At 37.0% G+C, this 18,840-nt stretch overlaps 3 protein-coding genes across 4 annotated transcripts; 2 read left to right on the forward strand and 1 right to left on the reverse strand.

The window, feature by feature from the left end:
* Nucleotides 1–2,205: 2,205 nt before the first annotated feature.
* On the forward strand, nt 2,206–4,689 carry LOC106118105 (tetratricopeptide repeat protein 25). The gene is made up of 3 exons (XM_013312659.1): nt 2,206–2,691; nt 3,476–3,736; nt 4,422–4,689. Exons 1-3 carry the CDS (start codon nt 2,206–2,208, stop codon nt 4,677–4,679), a joined length of 1,005 nt encoding a protein of 334 aa, XP_013168113.1. The 3' UTR covers nt 4,680–4,689.
* A 592-nt stretch (nt 4,690–5,281) lies between these two features.
* LOC106118301 (uncharacterized) lies at nt 5,282–7,217 on the forward strand. Its single transcript, XM_013312932.1, has 5 exons — nt 5,282–5,555; nt 5,638–5,694; nt 6,169–6,252; nt 6,446–6,694; nt 7,057–7,217. The coding sequence occupies exons 1-5, from the start codon at nt 5,505–5,507 to the stop codon at nt 7,138–7,140; spliced, it is 525 nt and encodes a 174-aa protein (XP_013168386.1). The 5' UTR covers nt 5,282–5,504; the 3' UTR covers nt 7,141–7,217.
* Nucleotides 7,218–7,610: 393 nt separating this feature from the next.
* Nucleotides 7,611–18,764, reverse strand: Set2 (SET domain containing 2). 2 transcript variants are annotated; one of them, XM_013312931.1, is made up of 20 exons: nt 18,591–18,764; nt 16,532–18,350; nt 16,336–16,464; nt 15,086–15,385; nt 14,599–14,689; nt 14,117–14,275; nt 13,716–13,936; nt 13,459–13,601; nt 13,217–13,353; nt 12,752–13,128; nt 12,450–12,603; nt 12,133–12,317; nt 11,822–12,048; nt 11,439–11,582; nt 11,157–11,267; nt 10,736–10,839; nt 10,339–10,485; nt 9,941–10,234; nt 9,334–9,653; nt 7,611–8,998 (listed from the first exon to the last, which is right to left on the reverse strand). In XM_013312931.1, exons 2-19 carry the CDS (start codon nt 18,325–18,327, stop codon nt 9,495–9,497), a joined length of 4,878 nt encoding a protein of 1,625 aa, XP_013168385.1. In that variant the 5' UTR covers nt 18,328–18,350; nt 18,591–18,764; the 3' UTR covers nt 7,611–8,998; nt 9,334–9,494. The 2 variants fall into 2 exon arrangements, with proteins under 2 accessions (XP_013168385.1, XP_013168384.1); XM_013312930.1 differs by having other exon boundaries at nt 11,439–11,580; nt 11,817–12,048.
* Between the last annotated feature and the right edge of the window lie 76 nt (nt 18,765–18,840).

Raw genomic sequence — 18,840 nt, forward strand, 5'->3', positions numbered from 1 at the left:
TGGCAAGATTTCTTTTTTGAAGAAAAGCAAAAAAAAAGATTAAAAAAACATAAGATAAAAGTTATTTTATAGTGATCGTATATTTTTATAAAGTTGTATGTATGGTATACTATACAAAATGAACATAAGGGTTAATTGCATTTGTAAACATTGAGAAGTCTAATTCTTGTCCCTTCCCTTTTCCTCTATTTTACAAGGATAGAAAGGGGATATAAAGTCAACAGAGAAAAGACCTTTTTCCATATCCAACCTTCAGCATAATTGTTGTTAATACTTTGATCATGAGTAACTAAATTACAATTGTAACCAAGAAAATAGCAACCTTAAAATGGAAGCGATGTCGTTCGGCTGCGGGACGCAGTAACTAAATTGATTATTTAACTTGGAAACGAACTACGTTAATTTGTACTATATACAACTTAACTGTCCGTCGTTAACTTTTGTCTACTTACAATAAATTGTTTATATTGTTTATAATAACTTGGTACACGTTTTAATAATTTAAATAATAAAAGAACGATGTTTCAAACGATGCCTTGACCATGAAAGACAAAATCTTATTTACCTGAGCTGAAAAATTACTATAGAATAGTTGTCTTATTTTTTATAATATGTTGGTTCTTCTTCTTCGTCTTCGTCGTTGCAGTCATTAGACTGGTTGTGGTAATCAAGTATCAGTGACCTGCTTCACGAGGCGATCCCACTCCTCCCTAGTCGCTGCCTTTTTAGTAAATTGGTGTATGGGGACATTTATAGCCGCCTCACAGGCGCCTCACAGGCGATCTTTCCCGTGGTCTGGTGCCCTCCACTTTCCCCTGCACCACCAAGCGCTCGATGGACTCGTCATTACGTCTACAGACATGACCAAAATATGTTAGTTACACTAAGGGGGCAGTTTTAAGTCGTATCAAGTTTTATAAGACGCGACCCACAACAGGAAAGGGTATCTACCTATAAAAGAAGTTAGAGAAATTTCTTAATTTGGCAAATAAAATACACTTCATACATATCATGATAACATTATTAATGTCGTAGTATTTTATCTTATTTCATGCTAAAAGCAAAGATTATAGATAGGTTGGTATAAATTGTGTTCAATCACGGAAGCCGGTCGTATGGCGATTAAAATTATCAGATCATGAGCCTTAGCGAATGTAGAGATTTATTACTTGAGAAGCAAGGAGGCAACGAAGGTCGTAAATATTAGCTTATTTGTAACATACATGTATGATTGTAAGGTTATAAAATAAATATAAATATTGCTGATGTCCATGGGAATCCATGAACGCCTCGGTGTTCCCGTAGCTCATTTGCCCCATTCTGTGTTAAAAAAAATCTATGTTTGATCGGAAATTTTTTAATTAGAAAACGATAATTATAATATTTATTGCTACCAGAAATATAAAACAACAAAATTTCGACATGAAAATTTAGCATCTAATATTGTCTCTCCGTATTCGTAATTACATGCTTTAAGTTAATTATAATAAATTAGGCAATTTTATCCACATCTGTTGTTTTCTGCTCGATGATGTTATATAAATCAAATGGGTGTAGGTGAGAATGGGTCGAGGCAAGGAACCGGAGCAGCAGTCCAGCAACCCAGTAGAAGCTAAAAAGCACAGAGACGAAGCGGCTGGACACTCCAAAAACGGAAACTATGAAAGAGCTCTGACCTCGCTTACCAAGGTACAATCAATTTCCTTCCATTACATACAATTCAGTTTCCTTCTATACAGTCAAAACTGAAGGTGTGTCATTAATAGATGTCATGAATAGTGGGGTGCTTCCAGTTAGGTTTTACCCACTAGGGAAATAAATTATCTTGGACTCAATTGGTCTAATTAGAAAAAAATCCTATGGACCGTTTGAACGGTAGGTCCAATGGAAAACAACGGGTCTCGAGCCAAATGGAGATTAGTTTTTTTTTCATTTGTCTAGTACATGAACAAGTTTTTAATAGACGAAAAGAATTATAGTTAACAACTTTCTATAGTATCATGCAAATTGTATGTAATACTTTGAGTTGTTAAACTTTTTCCTTCCTTCAAACACGTATTTCCCTTGCAAGAAAACTTGTGGCACTAAACGCGTGTGGTGAGTGTGCGAAAACACTTCCCGTTGCTATGACTACGACAGCGAGGGCGTCGATATTGTCAGGGTGTCATTCGCGACACCTTTACGTAAGGACTATTCGGTACCATAATGGAGAACGAGGATACGGCAAAAGCTCAAATCCGTTCCATTCTCGGGCCAACTAAAGATGCTGAATTCCTGCAAAGTTTCGTCAGAGTTGGTATTGGTGATGATGAAGAGGAGCTACCTGTACCTAAAGCTTCGATCAGCAAGCGAGCGCCGGCGTCGGCTGAGAAAAGTGAGTCTGGAGAAGAAGATAAGCAAACGACGAAGGAAAGGAAGGAGTCTGTGGAGCCTAAGAAGAAGAGCTACAGGCGAAAGGTGAAGCGAGAGCGACGTCGACGGGAGGAGGAATTGTACACAGACAAGGACCGTGCGGCGGCCGTGGTCATGGGCTCCAAAGACATCAAGCTTTCACTCAACATGAAGGACCAAGCGGAGCGCAGCAGTGCGCTCCAGCTGCCGGCAGAGGCCGACGCCGGCACGCTGCTTGCACTCGCCCGCGCTGAGATGACAAGAGAACGCTATCGCACAGCCCTCTCGTTCGTTGATAAGGTATTTTTCATAGCTTCCCGAAGAAGTAATATTTTGTGAAGTCGTTGGCTAAATCAACGTAGAATTTTTAAATAACAACACAAACGTAAGTAAAAATGGAAGCTTTTAAAATCATAGTAACTAAATCATCAAGTTATCATAAAGCATGATTTTGTAATATGGCTATTGTTAAGTAGGTGTTGGTTGCCTAGTAACTGAACGTCTTTAACTTTACGATACACGTGTAAATCAAATAATGCTAGATCAAACATTGCATTTTTTGAGAATCTTCAAATGAACTCTAAATGATTTGTCAGTTCAATACTTCATAAGTAGCCTAAGATGATAAAGCCTCCAAGGTTGGCAACTACTCAATGTTCGCTTGAACAATCAAATTACGAACAGTTAGAAAAAAATCTCTAGTGTTAAGTAATCCGTGACTTCTTTTGTTATATTTAAATAAATCCGAGACCAAAACTTAAAAGAACACGGAAGTTGTTTTCCTTATTTGGAATAAAGCAAGGCGTACATTTAAAAAGGGACTGGTTTTATAGATTAAATTTTTTTATAAGTAGTGGTTGGTCTACAAATGCCTTCGAATGCATGCCTTCAATAGCGATAGAGAACGGTCTCTTTCCTGATGGACATTGTCCTTACTGTACACGTCCTTGATTGTCCTTACTGCTGTAAGGACTGACTCAACTATAAAGTTAGCCTTTGATTACCTAATCTTCTTTCGAAGAACCGTGTGGGTCGACCTTGAAACGACTGATGTAGCTTTTCCACAAAAGACTGTCTATTCCAGGCGATAGAGCTAGCTCCAGAAGAGAAGGCGGCGTACGTAGCGCGCAGTAAGTGCTACCTGCTACTAGGGGAGCCCCAGCTGGCTCTGTCGGACGCGGAGGCTGCACTTCGGCTGGACCCGCAGCATGCCCGCGCGTTGCTGCAGAAAGCGGAGGCACTCTACTACTGCGGAGAGTTTGAACTCAGTCTAGTCCATTACCATCGTGGACTTAGTACCAGACCTGATTTGAACGACTTCAGACTTGGAGTGCAGAAGGCTCAGGTGTTAAAATCATTACATATTTCAACTTGTAAAAAGAACGTTGGTGGAACTAGGGAGGGTATGAAATTGTTGAAAATCCAATCGTTACGTTGAACTGAAATTATGAAAATGAGTATTATATAATTTATATGTTTAGCATAAAATCTCATGGTAAGAGTAGGTACATTGTTACGAGAGCGAAAGCGTGCCCGTGGTCCCGTCCCGATGCGTTGGAGGAACAGAGGGGTTTAGTGGGTATGCTTTCCATCCGGAAGAGAATCCCACATAACTACCGCGTCCCCCCCGGGGCGCGGAGTATGCATAAAGCATTCCCCTCTGAAAAAAAAGGTACATTGTTACATAGGTTCAATCTGGAGCCTATCCTAAGTTAAGGGTGATTAGACCAAAGTCAACCACGCGGGCCAAGTGCGGGTTGGTTGACTTCGCACTTTGAATTTCTTCTCAGATATGTGCAGGTTGCATCACGATGTTATCCTTCCCCGTAAGAATGTCAGATAAATGTACGTATGTAAATCGGAACTCGAAAAACACATAGCGGGATTCGAACCCAGGACCTGAAGTTTGCAAGTCAAGTGCTTGAACCCTGAGCCACCGACGCTCCAAAAAAAAAACTTATATGGTAATTAAATATTTACTTGACAAGATTGTTGTGTAGTGAATTATAATATAAGTTTATTATATCCAGGAGGCGATAGAAAACACCATCGGGGCGGTGAAACATGTAAAAAAACCAGCGAAAAAAAAGAGCCCTAAATCATCACGACCTGTGTTGGGACAGCTGATGTCTGATAAAATCTACCTAGAAAACCTTCTCAAGAATCCCGATTTAGCGATTGCTGATAAGAAAAACAACGTCGTGATGAAACAAGCTGAAGAAGCTATCAGATTTTTGGAGAACAGAGAAGAATTCTGGAGACAGCAACAAACTGCTAAGAAACATTGATTTTTAGATATTTTCCAAGACTTAAATAAGGGATAACAATCCAATGAACGTATATCATTAATGGCAAATACGTAAAGGTTCACCATCCCTAGCCTAGAACTAGGTATAAAATATTAAAATTGGTTTGCTTCAATGGATTATATTAGTATTACACATTGTGCACAAAATTTTAACCTAACTTTACTAAATATTATTCATCAACTATTGATTTTGTTTACTTAAATATAATTGTTGTAAAAAAATCCGTGTTTTTCCACCTTCTAAACAAGTATACATAAAATGTAAAAACTGTCCCCTCTACCTAGATAAAAAAAACTAGATATATAAACTACTAAGATGCCTACAATCCCAATAGTTAGATTGACATAGAGAAACATAAAAACTATAGAAAGGGGGTTTATCATTTTTCTCTGTATCCCTTCCTACGTTGATTGAAGGTAGGTGATTGCGGATGTCCATAGAAAGCGGTCGCTTCACTTTTCAGGCGTATTCAGGATGGCCTATTGCTCGGCTGTCACCTTATAATATACAAAAAGAATTACGTTTGTTTGGAATAAAAAAAATTACTGCTAACCGACATAGAATGTCACAGTTGAACTATATTTAATTATTAGGTAGGTACATCAAAAAACGTCACATTATTTTCAACATTTTCCACGTAACACTGATTCAAGGTCATGTTCAACGATGGAGATAATTTGTGAAGCCATTCACAATATGGCACCATTAGTGGGATAGAATAGGAAATTATGCACAACCACCAAACATATATAAACGTATTCAACGCGCGAAACTATTCATAAGAATATCAGTCGAGTTCGCAAGATGGCGGCTGTGTACTTCATTGCTTTTATTTTGTTATTTGTTAACTGTGAGGTAAGTTTTCAATGTTTTCATTATTTGTTTATATTCTGTCAACTTTCTTAAACTGTTTTATTTATGTTTGAATCTACACCAGGTGTTTGCGGATTCTACAGAACAGAATGAAGCGTGTCAGGCAGTTTTCAATAGCACAGTGAGTAAGAATAATATAATTTAAAAAAATCACAAAATACTGAAATGTTATATTTAAAAATGTATCTCTATTATCCTAGTCATCGCACACCTGAAAGGATGGAACAATTACGCTATCGTTTTGTTGTTTTCTTATCAGAAGTTTCCTATTGCTATTGAAGCTGGTTGTCAATAAAGAGTTCCGTACCTTTAACATTCCGTACTCGTATAATTTAGCCATAATTTCTGTGCTAACATTTAAATGCAATGGTCGCAAAAACATTATAGTATGCACTTGAGCATAGAATCGTGTGGAAAATAACTATGACAATATTGATTGTCCGATTTAAAAACTGCGACACAATTTGAACCGCCAATAACCAATAGTTTGGGTTCGAATACCGTTATTCAACTTCGCTTTGTTTCATAAAAGTGAGGGAGCATCTTTTTATTTAATTAACCAGCAGAGCAAATTAAAGTTAAGAGTAATTTGTAGATAGATGACAAGAAATGCTGCGAGGGCTCAATGTGGGACGACAGTGGCGAATCCACAAAATGCAAAGACGACGCAGACATGCAGGTATGTACTATATATTATAATACTTAAAGTTACTACAATTGCATTAATAATATAAAGATGTACTAAAAGTTATCATAAACGGACTGCTATCAATGCTAAAAAATGTAGCTGGCCGTACGCCCAACATTTGAAGCAAACAAGTCACGAAAAATAATTTTATTAAAAAGTTAACTAAATCTTCATTTTTTTTTAGTGTGATTTCTTTAAATGTCTCGCAGAAGAAAACGGATTGTTAGTCGATGATAAGATTAATGACAAAAAGGTGAAGGAGTTGTTAAATCAATGGGAGAAAGAGTACCCGAGTGAGAAAGCAAGTATAGAGAGAGTGAGACGCAACTGTTCTGGTGGGAAATTTATAGAGTTAATGGCCGACTCTAGCGCCAGTGACGACGCCTGTGAACCTCTAAACTTCTACTTATGCGTCTATATTAATATGATTTTCGTGAGTTTGTTTTATTATCCTACTAGCTATTTCGCCCCCGATTCCGTCCGCATGGACTTAAAAATAACTTAATTACTAGCCTATGTGTTCTTCCAGTCATTATTTTCCATCAATGCCAAATTTTATTCATGCAGCATTTGTAGAGATACCTTTTAACAAACGTCCATCCATCCATACATCTAAAGTATGGTATTTATCATTGTTTTGGTTATGAAGCAGTAATCGATTTTGACGTAACTTTAAGCATCTGAATAACATATTCTTTTTCGTTTTCTTAATATCGTTAATTCGGAGCCAAAAAGAAAAAACATGTAGAAATTGAGATACGTTCATTTGTTATATCACTTGTCTCAATTTTCCAGGAGTGTTCATCATGGAAGCAGGACGCTCAGTGCAGTAAAATGAAGGAATATACGGAAACTTGTAAAAAATTCCTTGACATTTAAATCGCCAACAACAAATAACCTCTGTAATTGTTATTCTATATTGGTTTGAAAATAAAACGAGAATATATTAAAAGAAATAACATTTTATTTGTTCCGACTTTCTTCGTTCACATAGCCCATTGGCATTCACATCTCAAATCTCACAAGCCACAATCAATAAAAATAATAGTAACTTTGATAGTGAAAGGTTTTTTATGATTTCACTTATTCGCATTTTATTATTTACAATATTTACACAATGGACAATACACAGACTACGAGCAACTTGTCATCAAAGATTAATAACAATGCTCCTCTTGCTTTACTCTGTTCCCGTGACATTTAGTCTATGGTTTAAGGTACGTTTCCACAAAAGACTAAGTAATCACCAAAATAACAAATGGGACATTATTATCATACACAAAATTCATTATTTAATTTATAATTCATACATTAACACTTCACGAAACATGAAAATATTAAACCTGCAAGTTTTAAATACAAGTAAATCTAAGGATAATAAATAATAGAAATATTAAAAGGTAAAAGAGGTGTTCAAATGATAGTGAAATCGTACCTTAATAATTCGTGGGAATTAAATATCATAAAAAGAGTAAAGTATCATTATATCAGGCTAAATCAAGTGTGGCTCGTCACCAATTCATACAAATGTTTGCCATAAGGCACAATGTCACCTTGGTATCACAAGGTCGTAATAAAACGTTGATATGTTTAATATGAAACATATAACATATAATATGTCAATTAAAGTCTCAGCTTCACATTTAACAATAGTACAATTTAGAATAAAGTTGCACATGATTTTTTTTTAAGTAAATCCTTAAATAATAAAAAACCTATATGACCTACTTTGTTAAATTACGTTACCAATTTTAATAATTGACTGATTCTTAAATATGGTCAATATTATCCAATACTTTGTCACGAAGAAATAAAAAATCTTTTTATATGTAAATTAGTTTTTTGTTATAGTTTATTCATAAAAATGTAATTTTCAAAAAGTATGTTTAAAAGAAAATTATGTTCTGGCTTTTCTATTCAAATCATTCTATATAGATGTTTAATCTAAATCCGTGTTGAAAGCATTCAAACAATTATCTTTATTTAATACTGTACTTAATAAAAACCAAATTATCTCCAATAATTGCTTATTCAAGTAAAAAAAAATCAAAATAAATCCATTGCGAGTCAGAGATCATGTTACAAATTTCATAATTTGTATTACTCGCTTAAAAATAGTGTTCATTTTATTTTATTTAATTATTTTTCTTATTCGTCATTATTTCACGATTATACCTAAATGAGGAGTGACTTGTTTTAACCTATCACTTAATAACCTATATTTACAGATTTTTATCTTAATAATTTTATTAATAAAAAAACATTTTGTCATTAAATAAGTCCAAATATTCTTAATCATGGAGATTATGCTTTTAATTATACTAAAATGTCTTAAACATAGATGTATAATCTATAGATGGAGTATTTTATAAAAGTTTGATGCCTAATTGAAAGTGGATTTTCAAAATGTGTTATAAATTTATTACCAAAAAGATTGTAGAGGACTTTTTTTCGTCTTTTTGATCTACAGATTATCTATAGGTTATATATCTATGGTCTGGAATATAAAAATTGTGATGAATTTGTCAAAACCGAGAATAGCAATAATACATTTTACACTGTTCAAATTGATTTTTATTACAATTTTTCTATTAACAAATCTTGAACACATCATCTTTCCATCCAACTAGTAATTTATTACAATTAATGTTGGAAAAAGTTCTATTACTTCTAGTTGTATCTCTGTCGCTCTTTGATGTGTTGTGCACAGTTCATCGTGTGAGAAGGACAGGCATATCTGAGTGAAAGAGAACATAATATGAAAAAGAAAATTATCTGCCTTCATCACGATATATTGTTGGGGTTTACATTATCAAAGTAACCAATTTGAAGTCATTTTATTGATTCAATTACTTCTAAATTGTTAAGCCAATATTTATATTTTTTTTTTCCATATTGCATATTCTATTTTTTACGATTTTATGAGATATGACGATAAAATGAGACATTGAATCACAATTTACTGTATTAATTCAAAAATAAAATTAACAAAGCCAAAATCTTCATCAAAAAACTCATTTTAATTTAAAATTTAACTAATTACAGAAACCTGAGTAAATTGGAATGATTTACCTTTATCCGAGATGATTTCTTACTTTTTTAATTTGTCACAAATCACAATGTTGCACTTTGTTCACTACACAGTTAAATCACTTTAAAAATTTATCAATAATCACTTTGTAATGTTTTTCACAGTTTGATTTGATCGCGTTGTAATAACGCGCAAGCTCTCGCTAGTCAGCCTCCTCGGGCGGTCTGCGGTACACCGGCCCAAACTTGGCCATGTACTTACGCACAAATGTCTTAGCCTTGGTCCTCACAGAATCAGTCACTATCAGCTCTTCCACTGACCGACAGTGTTTTAATTCTTTTAGCATCACGAAATGTGTTAACTGTGAAATAAAAAAAGATTATTTCAAGATACAATATTTTTGCATTCTAGACAAGTTAGTAATAAAAACACGAAGGACTTCACAGCAAACAGCAAATAAATTTCCAATGTTTTTATCTCAAATACTTTATATATACCCATTCAACAATATTGTATAAGCCAATTTTGCAACTAAAAAAAAATCTTGTCCATGGATAAAAAAGCTTCTGAACCTTTTTATAAAATACGTAATCTATGCATGACATTGTTTAGCTATGTTACTATGTTATCTGAGGAACTGTAGGTTACCTTTCTAGCAAGATGTTTAAAGTCTGCTGTGCACGTGATCCTGCCAGCGGGAGCATCCGAATGTCGGTACGGGTTGAGATGTTGCACCATAACTCGCGCCATGCTACTGCGGAACTGCTCTTTGATCCTGCGCGCCACCTCCTCCGAGTCCACCGCCTCCTTGCTCTCCACCTCCTCTTCCTCCTGACCCTCGACCTCGTCCGCCGGCGATGAAACAAGGTTGATGGACTTCTCGTTGGTACCGTCATCGGAATCATCTTCAGAGTCAGTTTCGAAATCTTCTATCTCTGCGATCTGTAGGGTTTTATTGAAAATTAATAAAATATTTTAAACATCTATCAGCTTGATTGTTCAGCTACTTTTTCCATTTCACGAGTAATAAACATCACAGTCTATACCTTGAGTTGGTGCTTGCGGGGTCGTGCGGCTGCCAGCATGCGCACGCGCTGCAGCAGCCGCTCCTTGCGCCGGCGCAGCTTCTCCTTCGTCTGCTTGTACCGCTTTACCTCCATACGACCCGCTAACTTGTCCTCCTCAGTGCGTGGCTGTAGAGTAAAATTTATTGTGAAAATCAAATGTTAGGGGTAGTAAAAAAATCACAGTAAATTATTATATATTTTTTCTACCATCGGCGATCATAAAATATTTCTTGAGTACTTTACAATCTTAGACAACTAATTCCTTACATTAATAGCGTTATCTCATTCACACCCTACTCTGTGCGACAGAGAGGAAGAAACACCAAATATAGATGTAGTAAAGAAACAATTAGTTGTTATATTCTGTTCAACTCACACTGATGGGACGTTCAGACACGAGGCCGGGTCGCCGCTTCCTTGGCTTTAGTGACACCAGCGCGTGATCCGGTATCAGGCCATTGTGAGAATCCTCTTTTATCACTGCAAATAAATATGAATTACAACCAAATGTTCCAAAACTATTAATATAATTAAAGAATCTATAAAATTCAAAAGTAAATTGTTGTAAATCATATTGACGCAAACTGCAATATATCGCAAACATTTGTCTGTCTGTCGGCAAGGCTGCGGTTGGTTACCCGGAAGATTATCTCCGGAACGGCTGGAGCGATTTTGATGTCACTTTGACGGGAAGGTAGCTGATGAACGCGGTCATATTAAAGGCTACTTTTTATTTTACCACTAGTCGTAAAATAAATATATTAAACAACAGTTAACAGTCTAAATGGGTTTGTTACCTTCATAAATGCCATTAACTCCTTCGACCAGCTTGCCCTTCACCTGGCGACGCACCACGGCCGTGTCCAGCGCGCTCATCGCCTCCACCTCCTCCTCCGATGAACTCTCCTCTATAAATACATTCATCATCACTATTTTTCACTTGTTACATATAAAATTAAATACACATTTCACATTTTTTGCGAAGGAAATCGTACAATAAGCTAAAACAGACTTGTGGACGCGGACAACACTGGGGTGATCATGTTATTGTGATGTTATGGTGGTTGCGTAGTACATACCGGGGTCAGGGGCGGGTGGCAGCCACTGCGGGCGACGCAACTTAACATGGTAGTAGTAAGTGCGGCCACGCGCGTCAGTTGCGCTGCGCCACAGCGACGGCAGTACCACCTCCTTATTACCTCCTGGAGCCCCCAGCGACATCTGACGACGACAAAACACAAATATATTTTTTTAACCAAAAACTTTTTGACACTTCATCAACGCATATAAAACCTTATAGGCATCAATGGACATTGACATACCTTCTTACACACATCCATCCATACATACACACATTCCAAACATTTGCATTTATAATATTAATAAGAATAACATCAAAGATCATCGTAATTTAACAACATCATAGAACAGTGTAATTGGAATTACATGATTTTTACCTTGTTAGCATTCTGTAACGCTTGAGTAGATTGAGCATTTTGTAGTGCCTGCATTTGTAACGAGGGCAATGCTTGTGTCTGCATATTGGGCAACGTGGACTGCGCCGACATACCAGGCTGCGTGGGCATACCCGACTGCGTGGGTTGCGTGGGCACCTGGCCGGGCCTCGTGGGGAACGACGGCGGTATTTGTTGACCAAACATGAAGCCGCCCATTCCGAAGCCCATCATGCTGTTTTAAAATATGATTAGTCTTGGAAAAAGTTCAGAAAGTATTATATTTAATAATTTCAGATAGTCGATAGTGGCAACTTACTTAGGCTGTGGCATACAGAACTGTGCTCCCGGGAAAGACGGAACAAAAGCGGGCTGGCCCTGGAACTCCCCGCTTGGTGTGATCCACTCGCTCTGAGACTCTTGCGGCAGCATCCCTGGTACCAGACCCGGCATCATCTGACCCAACATGTTTGGTGTACCACCCATCATTCCAGGCTGGAACATCTATACGGAAGAAACACATTTAATATATGTATGAATATATGAAATAATTCTAATATCATGGGCAGGTACACAAAATTTTGTGGGTACTCTCCGTTACCACCAGCCATCAAAAAGAACATTCTTCAGTGGTACCTGTTGGAAGGCATCATGCTGTGTCCAGTAAGGCCATGTGGGAGGGTCCCGCGTGCGTCGTGCCTCCTCCGCCGCAGCGGCCGCCTCCGCGAAGGCACGACGCCGCTCCTCCTTGCTCAGCGGGGGCACAGCAGCCAGCACACGCTCGTTCAAACTATGTATCATACAGTACCTAATTATTTTTTACTGCAGCAATAAAACTATTTAACTCACAGCAAGAACATCGCAGGTTAACGACTGCAATGTTCTATAACATTTATATAATATAACAATAATACGTTTTTCGACATAAATCAACATACCGTATACTTCTTCTCGGTTCTGGGCTGCTCCTTCTTTTCCTTCTATCTCTGTCTTCTCTGTCTCGTTCTCTGTCTCGCTCTCTCTCGCGCTCCCTATACCTGTCGCGGTCACGGTCCCGCTCTCTCTCGCGTTCGCGCTCCCTCTCCCTTTCCCTCTCGCGCTCTCGTTCCCTCTCCCTTTCCCTTTCCCGCTCTCTCTCGCGATGGTCCCGCTCATCCCGTCTCTCTCGCTCGTCTCGGCGCTCCCGCTCTCGCTCTCGCTCTCTCTCTCGCTCCCGCGACCCGCTCGAGTCGGCGGCGCGCCTCTCGACGTTCGCTTGACGTTCGTGCTCCTTCATCTGCTGTATTCTTTCCTTTTTAGGAATTTTGAACACCTCCTAGAAGTAAGGATTAAAATTGAAAATTTTCCAAATTGTCTTACTGGGGGTTTAAGAAAAAAAACCATGAATGTAAAGAGTAACTTACCTTTAAACTGGACCATCTTTCTAGCAACTGACTGGACAGATCTCTGACTTTTTCCAACATAGCCGCATTCTCTTTGTTCTTCTCAGCCAGTGCTGCTGCATCTTGAGCAGTTCTATTTCCCAGTTCTACTGGCAGACCTGAACACATTACGTTTTATTTTATTTTTTATTCTACAGAAAAAAAAACATTGACTAAAAAAACTTTAACCTCTTGACAGTAACTCAACAAAAGAAATATTTTACCAGTAGCTTCATCAATGAATACAGGATCTGGTGCAGGGGCGCCGGCGCTGCGCCATCGCTCCACGATCGTAAAGAAGCGGCTCTCTTGTACCATTGTTTTGTTCGTGATCGGCAAACGGTCCACAGTTAGAAGCATTTCCAACCTAAAAAATTAAAATGTTCTCATACATTTATATCTTAACAAAATCTTCTCCCCAGTGCAATTATATGAGATTTAAGTAATTCCATCGGTTCCCAGTACTAAAATTTCTACTGACCTAAACTCAGTAGAGGCGTCAGAACACCATGGTGCCAGGAGTCTCAGTCCACGATAATCAAGGAAGAGACGTCGACATGGTAAGTCTGCATCCCTCAACAGTCGGAGCAACGCAGTCTGCGCGGGTCTGGTCTTCGCACGCACAACAGTACGGGAAAGACGCAGCGTGTGGCTCTGGTTCTTGACACCGCTGTGACCTAGTGCTTCTAGGTCTTCCTCGATCTAGTGATGATTGAATTCAATGATTACCTACAGCTGAACTGTTTATGAATCATACAAATACTGTACTAAAAATGAACTAAAATCAAATCACATCTTTTGTGTGTCGGGCCTAGTTAAATTATGAGGTCAATTTTTATATTAAATACTTAAAATATTCGTATAAATATAAGTATTACTTACATCAGCATCTTGAACAAGATCGGGGGCTTTGGGTTTGTACTTTCTGTTACGTTTGGGTTTGCGCACACGAGGCTGTGGCTGCTCTGACGTGGCGTCTGTTGCAAGCGCCTCCTCTGATTCCGCAGTACCAGACTTTGATGTCGATACATCTTCCTCTTCCTAAAGAAATATATGAAAATTTAATTTAATTTAAATAACCAAAAAGATATAGAGGAACTATAGTTATTTTGGTTATTGGTTTTTTCTTTCCAACATTGTCTTAAATGGACAACTGATTTAACATTGATATCAAGCATGTTCATTCAATATTCAAAAGTTCAAAAGGTTAGTACATAATATAAAATGTAAATAAAATTTTATTTTGGCACATCAGGAATAAGAGTACTCTTCTAACTAAAGTGCCAACCAACCAATAGACATACAAAGGACTTTGGTAACCTATACCGGTACATTGGGCGTCATATGACTCAAAAGATAAATACCTCTTCATCATCATCATCATCAGAGTCTGGTTCAGCACCGATCCAGCCGCGACAGTTTTCAGCGCCGCAGTAACACCGCTGCGCCACCTTGCTGCATGCAACAAACATATCTCCGTTACCCCCTGTTAACTCCTCTCACTAACACTTCTCACTGGAATTATCAATCGCTACCATTTATGGCCTATTCAACATCTAAACAACCTATTCATCTTCTAAACAGACGTATGGTTGATATTATAATATCTGTACAAAAATGTATTGGCCAATTTATTCTTAAAAATCCTACATTGAAATGTATTTAACCCAAATTTTTGATAAGTATGTACTTATCATCAAAAATTTTATTTCTGGTCTGTATTGTGTTGAAATGTTATCTAACTACACCAGTTTGTAGTAAAAGTACATAAAAAATAGGCTTGTCAACTTCAAGAAAATAAATAATTCAATATATATGTACTAAATTACTGTATATTACCAAATTACTTACCCGAAGCGCTGAAACTGATAGTCAAAAGTGATTTCTTCACCAGCTGGAATCTCCCGTTTGCTGAAAAACCCTATTCTGAGTTCTCCATTGACTGTCCACTTCTGTGTTTCCGCATTTGGTTCACATGAATGATTGATAAATCTTGATATGTTGCCTTTCACTGTCGCATCAATAACTGTGTCACCTTTTAGTGACATGAAATAGTGGTGTAGGTTGTTCTCATCAGAATATGACTGTGCTCTCTTGTAAAACTGTTCATAGTCCAATACTTCACCCACATATTCCATTAGAAATTCACCTCTGTAATAAAGAAAAATCTTGCATTTTACTAATCATATAAATGTCAATGTTTAGATGGATGAACAGATAGATGTTTGTTTGAAGGTACCTTCATAACAGCTCAACAGATCTTGCTGAAATTTGGCAAAGACATAGAACATAGTCTGGAAAAACAGATAGGCTACTCATTAAGATTTAGTATTAAATAACATTAGTTAAGTTACTTGTGTTAGATGTAAAGGGTAGAGATATAAAGACTACCCATAAATTAAGAGCGTGTTTGCGTAATGTACAAGGTGATTCGTAAAAGATTTATCAAAAATTTTCATTAAAAATCGTGGCGCATACTCTAGGCATAAAAATAGCTATTGAGATCCTGTACTTCCTCCAAACTTTTGATCCGTCCATTAAGAATCACCCTGTATTTAAACCACTCTCTCTCCACAACCTCTTCTTACCCTTCAGGGTTATATATCATATAGTATAAAATGTTATATAAACAAAGTGCTTAGTCATGTTGATTAACTGATCCTGGTAAAAATAGTACATAACAGAGAGTTATTGTTACATTAATTTTTAATCTCATTATATTTCGCATTATAAATATTAGCAATAAACTCATAAACAAACTTATACAATAAATTCGCAATTGCTTTTGCTTGACATAGATACTTGTGCTAATCTCATTAATGTGGTCGGAATATTTTATTTAGCATTCAACAAATAGTATTGATTGATTTGAAAAAAACATTAAACTGATATATATTATTAATATTATGGCTAAAGGTAAGTGTTAACAAACTTATATTCGCGATCATAACAAAGATTTATTTTTAAGAAATGGGTACAGCTATCTTTTGCCAGCTATTCTTGATGTTATCCGAGATTTTTGGCTGAAAATGTAGAAGCAAAATGCCAAGATACAAAACCACTTATTATTTCATTATGAAAACATTTAAAAATATGCTTACGATGAAATATCAGCACCAGCCTCCACTCCACATCCTTTCTTATCTGCATAAAAAACCTTAAGCGACGCATTTTCCTTATTCTGAAATCTTCTATTGGTACAACGGTCACCAACTGGACATCTAGAGTTACTGTAAATTAAAATGTTTCTATCACAAACTGCTGGAGTATGTAAAGAAATTATGTAATGTAACTTACCATTCAATCATAAGCAGTCTATTGAGACAGTCTTCACCACAAGCAAGCTCTCCTCGTTCCAACTCTTCTTTGGTCATAAAACAATCACAAATCATTTTCTTTGTATCTCTGCTGATCATACGATCACACAAATACTCATTCTCATCCAAATGTTTGAATTGATTCATTCTCTCTTCAATAATTTTATCGTATGCTTCTTTAGATAATGCCACAGCAGCCTGTTCCACGTCGGTAGAAGTTTGTTCCTCCGTTAAAGGCAGTAAACGTTGTGGTAGACCTGGACTAGCTAACGGTGAATTTGCAGGCGAGCTTGCGCCCATTTCAAGCTCACTTGACCTTCTCCAACGAGATTTTACTTTAACAGGCATTTCTGAAGGGATAGGGAACTGTAAGGAGTGTGGAGTAACATTTGTTATAGTTTCTATTTTCTCTTGACTATCTGAACCTAATTCTTCTAGTTTTAACTTTGTTTGAGTAATTAAAGCTTTCTTTAGTGGTGTTTTGACTAAACCATACCCTTTTGTTTTTTGTTTTAAATTGCTGATTGTCTTTATGCGGTTTGAACGTCTGACACCAGTTGGTGATGATTCCGCGGAATCATTGGAATTGTTTTGTGTTTGTTCTGTCACTCTTGACGAGTTGCTCTCATCAGATAATATAGAACTTGGTGTTAAGCTTGGATCTGGTCTTGTTAAATCATTAGAGTTTTCTTTGGAAAAAATATCTGGAGTATTGCAATGCGATGTTTGTAGGAAACCAAGTTCTGAACAATCCATAGGAGAATGAGTGTTAGACCTAGATTCGGCAGTGAGATTAAGATTTTCAAAGTGTTTCTGGAAATCAGAATCATAATTTTTGCACTCTTCATCTTCATTTATTTGTTTTGGAGCCTCATTTTTTGGACTATCTATTTTAATATCATAATAAAGCTCTTGATTTTCATCCTCCACAATTTGAACAACCGTAATAATTTCTTCATCATCACAAGCATACTCAATTTGTTCTACAGATGGAATGTTTTTGTCCTGTAATTCTTTGTCATTATCTTTATCACTTACTGGTTGGTCATCATTATCCACTATAGAGGTTTCGTTTGGCAAAGGAATTTGCGGCACATTGCTTTCAATATTTACCACAGGGTCCTCATTTACCACAAGGTCCTCATTTACAACAGGGTCCTCATTATCAGCACGGTCCTCATTATCAGCACGGTCCTCATTTACAACAGGGTCCTCATTTACAATAGTGTCCTCATTTAGTACAAATACTTGAGAAGATTGTGACGATGTAGGTAGTGGTATGTTGCTATGACTTTGTGGTGGGTTTAACACAATGCTCAGGGGACTAGGGCTTGCAGAACTGTTTGTATCCGATTGAATCTCTATTGCAGTATTTGAATCAGACTCTGAGCTACCACAAAGGTCAACTACTTTTGTATCAATACTACTGTTTGTTTCACTATCACTACATACTTCACTCTTTCTACTCAAAGTTTCATCACTGCTGAATAAACAACGATATTTACCAAATTTCTTATGTAACCCTACAGGTGGGCAAATTTTAACAGTGGGATTCCAATTTTGAGATTGGGACAGTTGTGCAATTGATGTACTTGTTGTCTCTTCAACTTTTGCACTGGATGTCTCGGGGGGCTTAGATTGTGTGTCTGAGTTTGTCGCTTCTACAGTGGTAGATGTTTCGCCTTCCAAGGCAACCTGCTCAATAGTGGCCTTCTTCCCGCGGCGGGCAGACCGCCGAGCGGCGAGTTGCGTTGTGGGTTTCCTTTTCTTTGCCATCGCAAATCGTTGAAGCAAACAACCTAAAAATGTAATATACTCTCATTAGCATCAACAAACTGACCTCTTTAATTTACATGGTACTTGTTTTGCGTACCACATGGTAAACATATAATCTAAAAAGGAAAGTCCTGACTTAAAAGGTAATATAAGATATTAGTAAAATTCTAACAACACAACAGAATTCAGAACAGAAGAACGTTCACACAGCGTAACCCACCGGTCCAAACCTTTCAATAATTAACAATGACAATGTTACATACCATTACTTTTACACCGTAAACTATGTCTACGTTTGTTATCCGCCAATATATATTATGATTACTTCAAAATGCTTTCACTATTAAATCAAGTTGATATAAAGCCACTTCATTTTTGACCAGTCCATTAATTTTTTAGCATCTATCAATGACCATCTAGAGCAGAGTATTACTCAAATATAGTGATGAATCGATGCAGAGTTCGCGCCAATACAAATATTAAATCGTTATAGCTTTATTTTCTTACTCAAGA

This window comes from Papilio xuthus, unplaced genomic scaffold (assembly GCF_000836235.2).
Source record: "Papilio xuthus unplaced genomic scaffold, Pxut_1.1 DF827597.1, whole genome shotgun sequence".
NCBI classification, from domain to species: domain Eukaryota; kingdom Metazoa; phylum Arthropoda; class Insecta; order Lepidoptera; family Papilionidae; genus Papilio; species Papilio xuthus.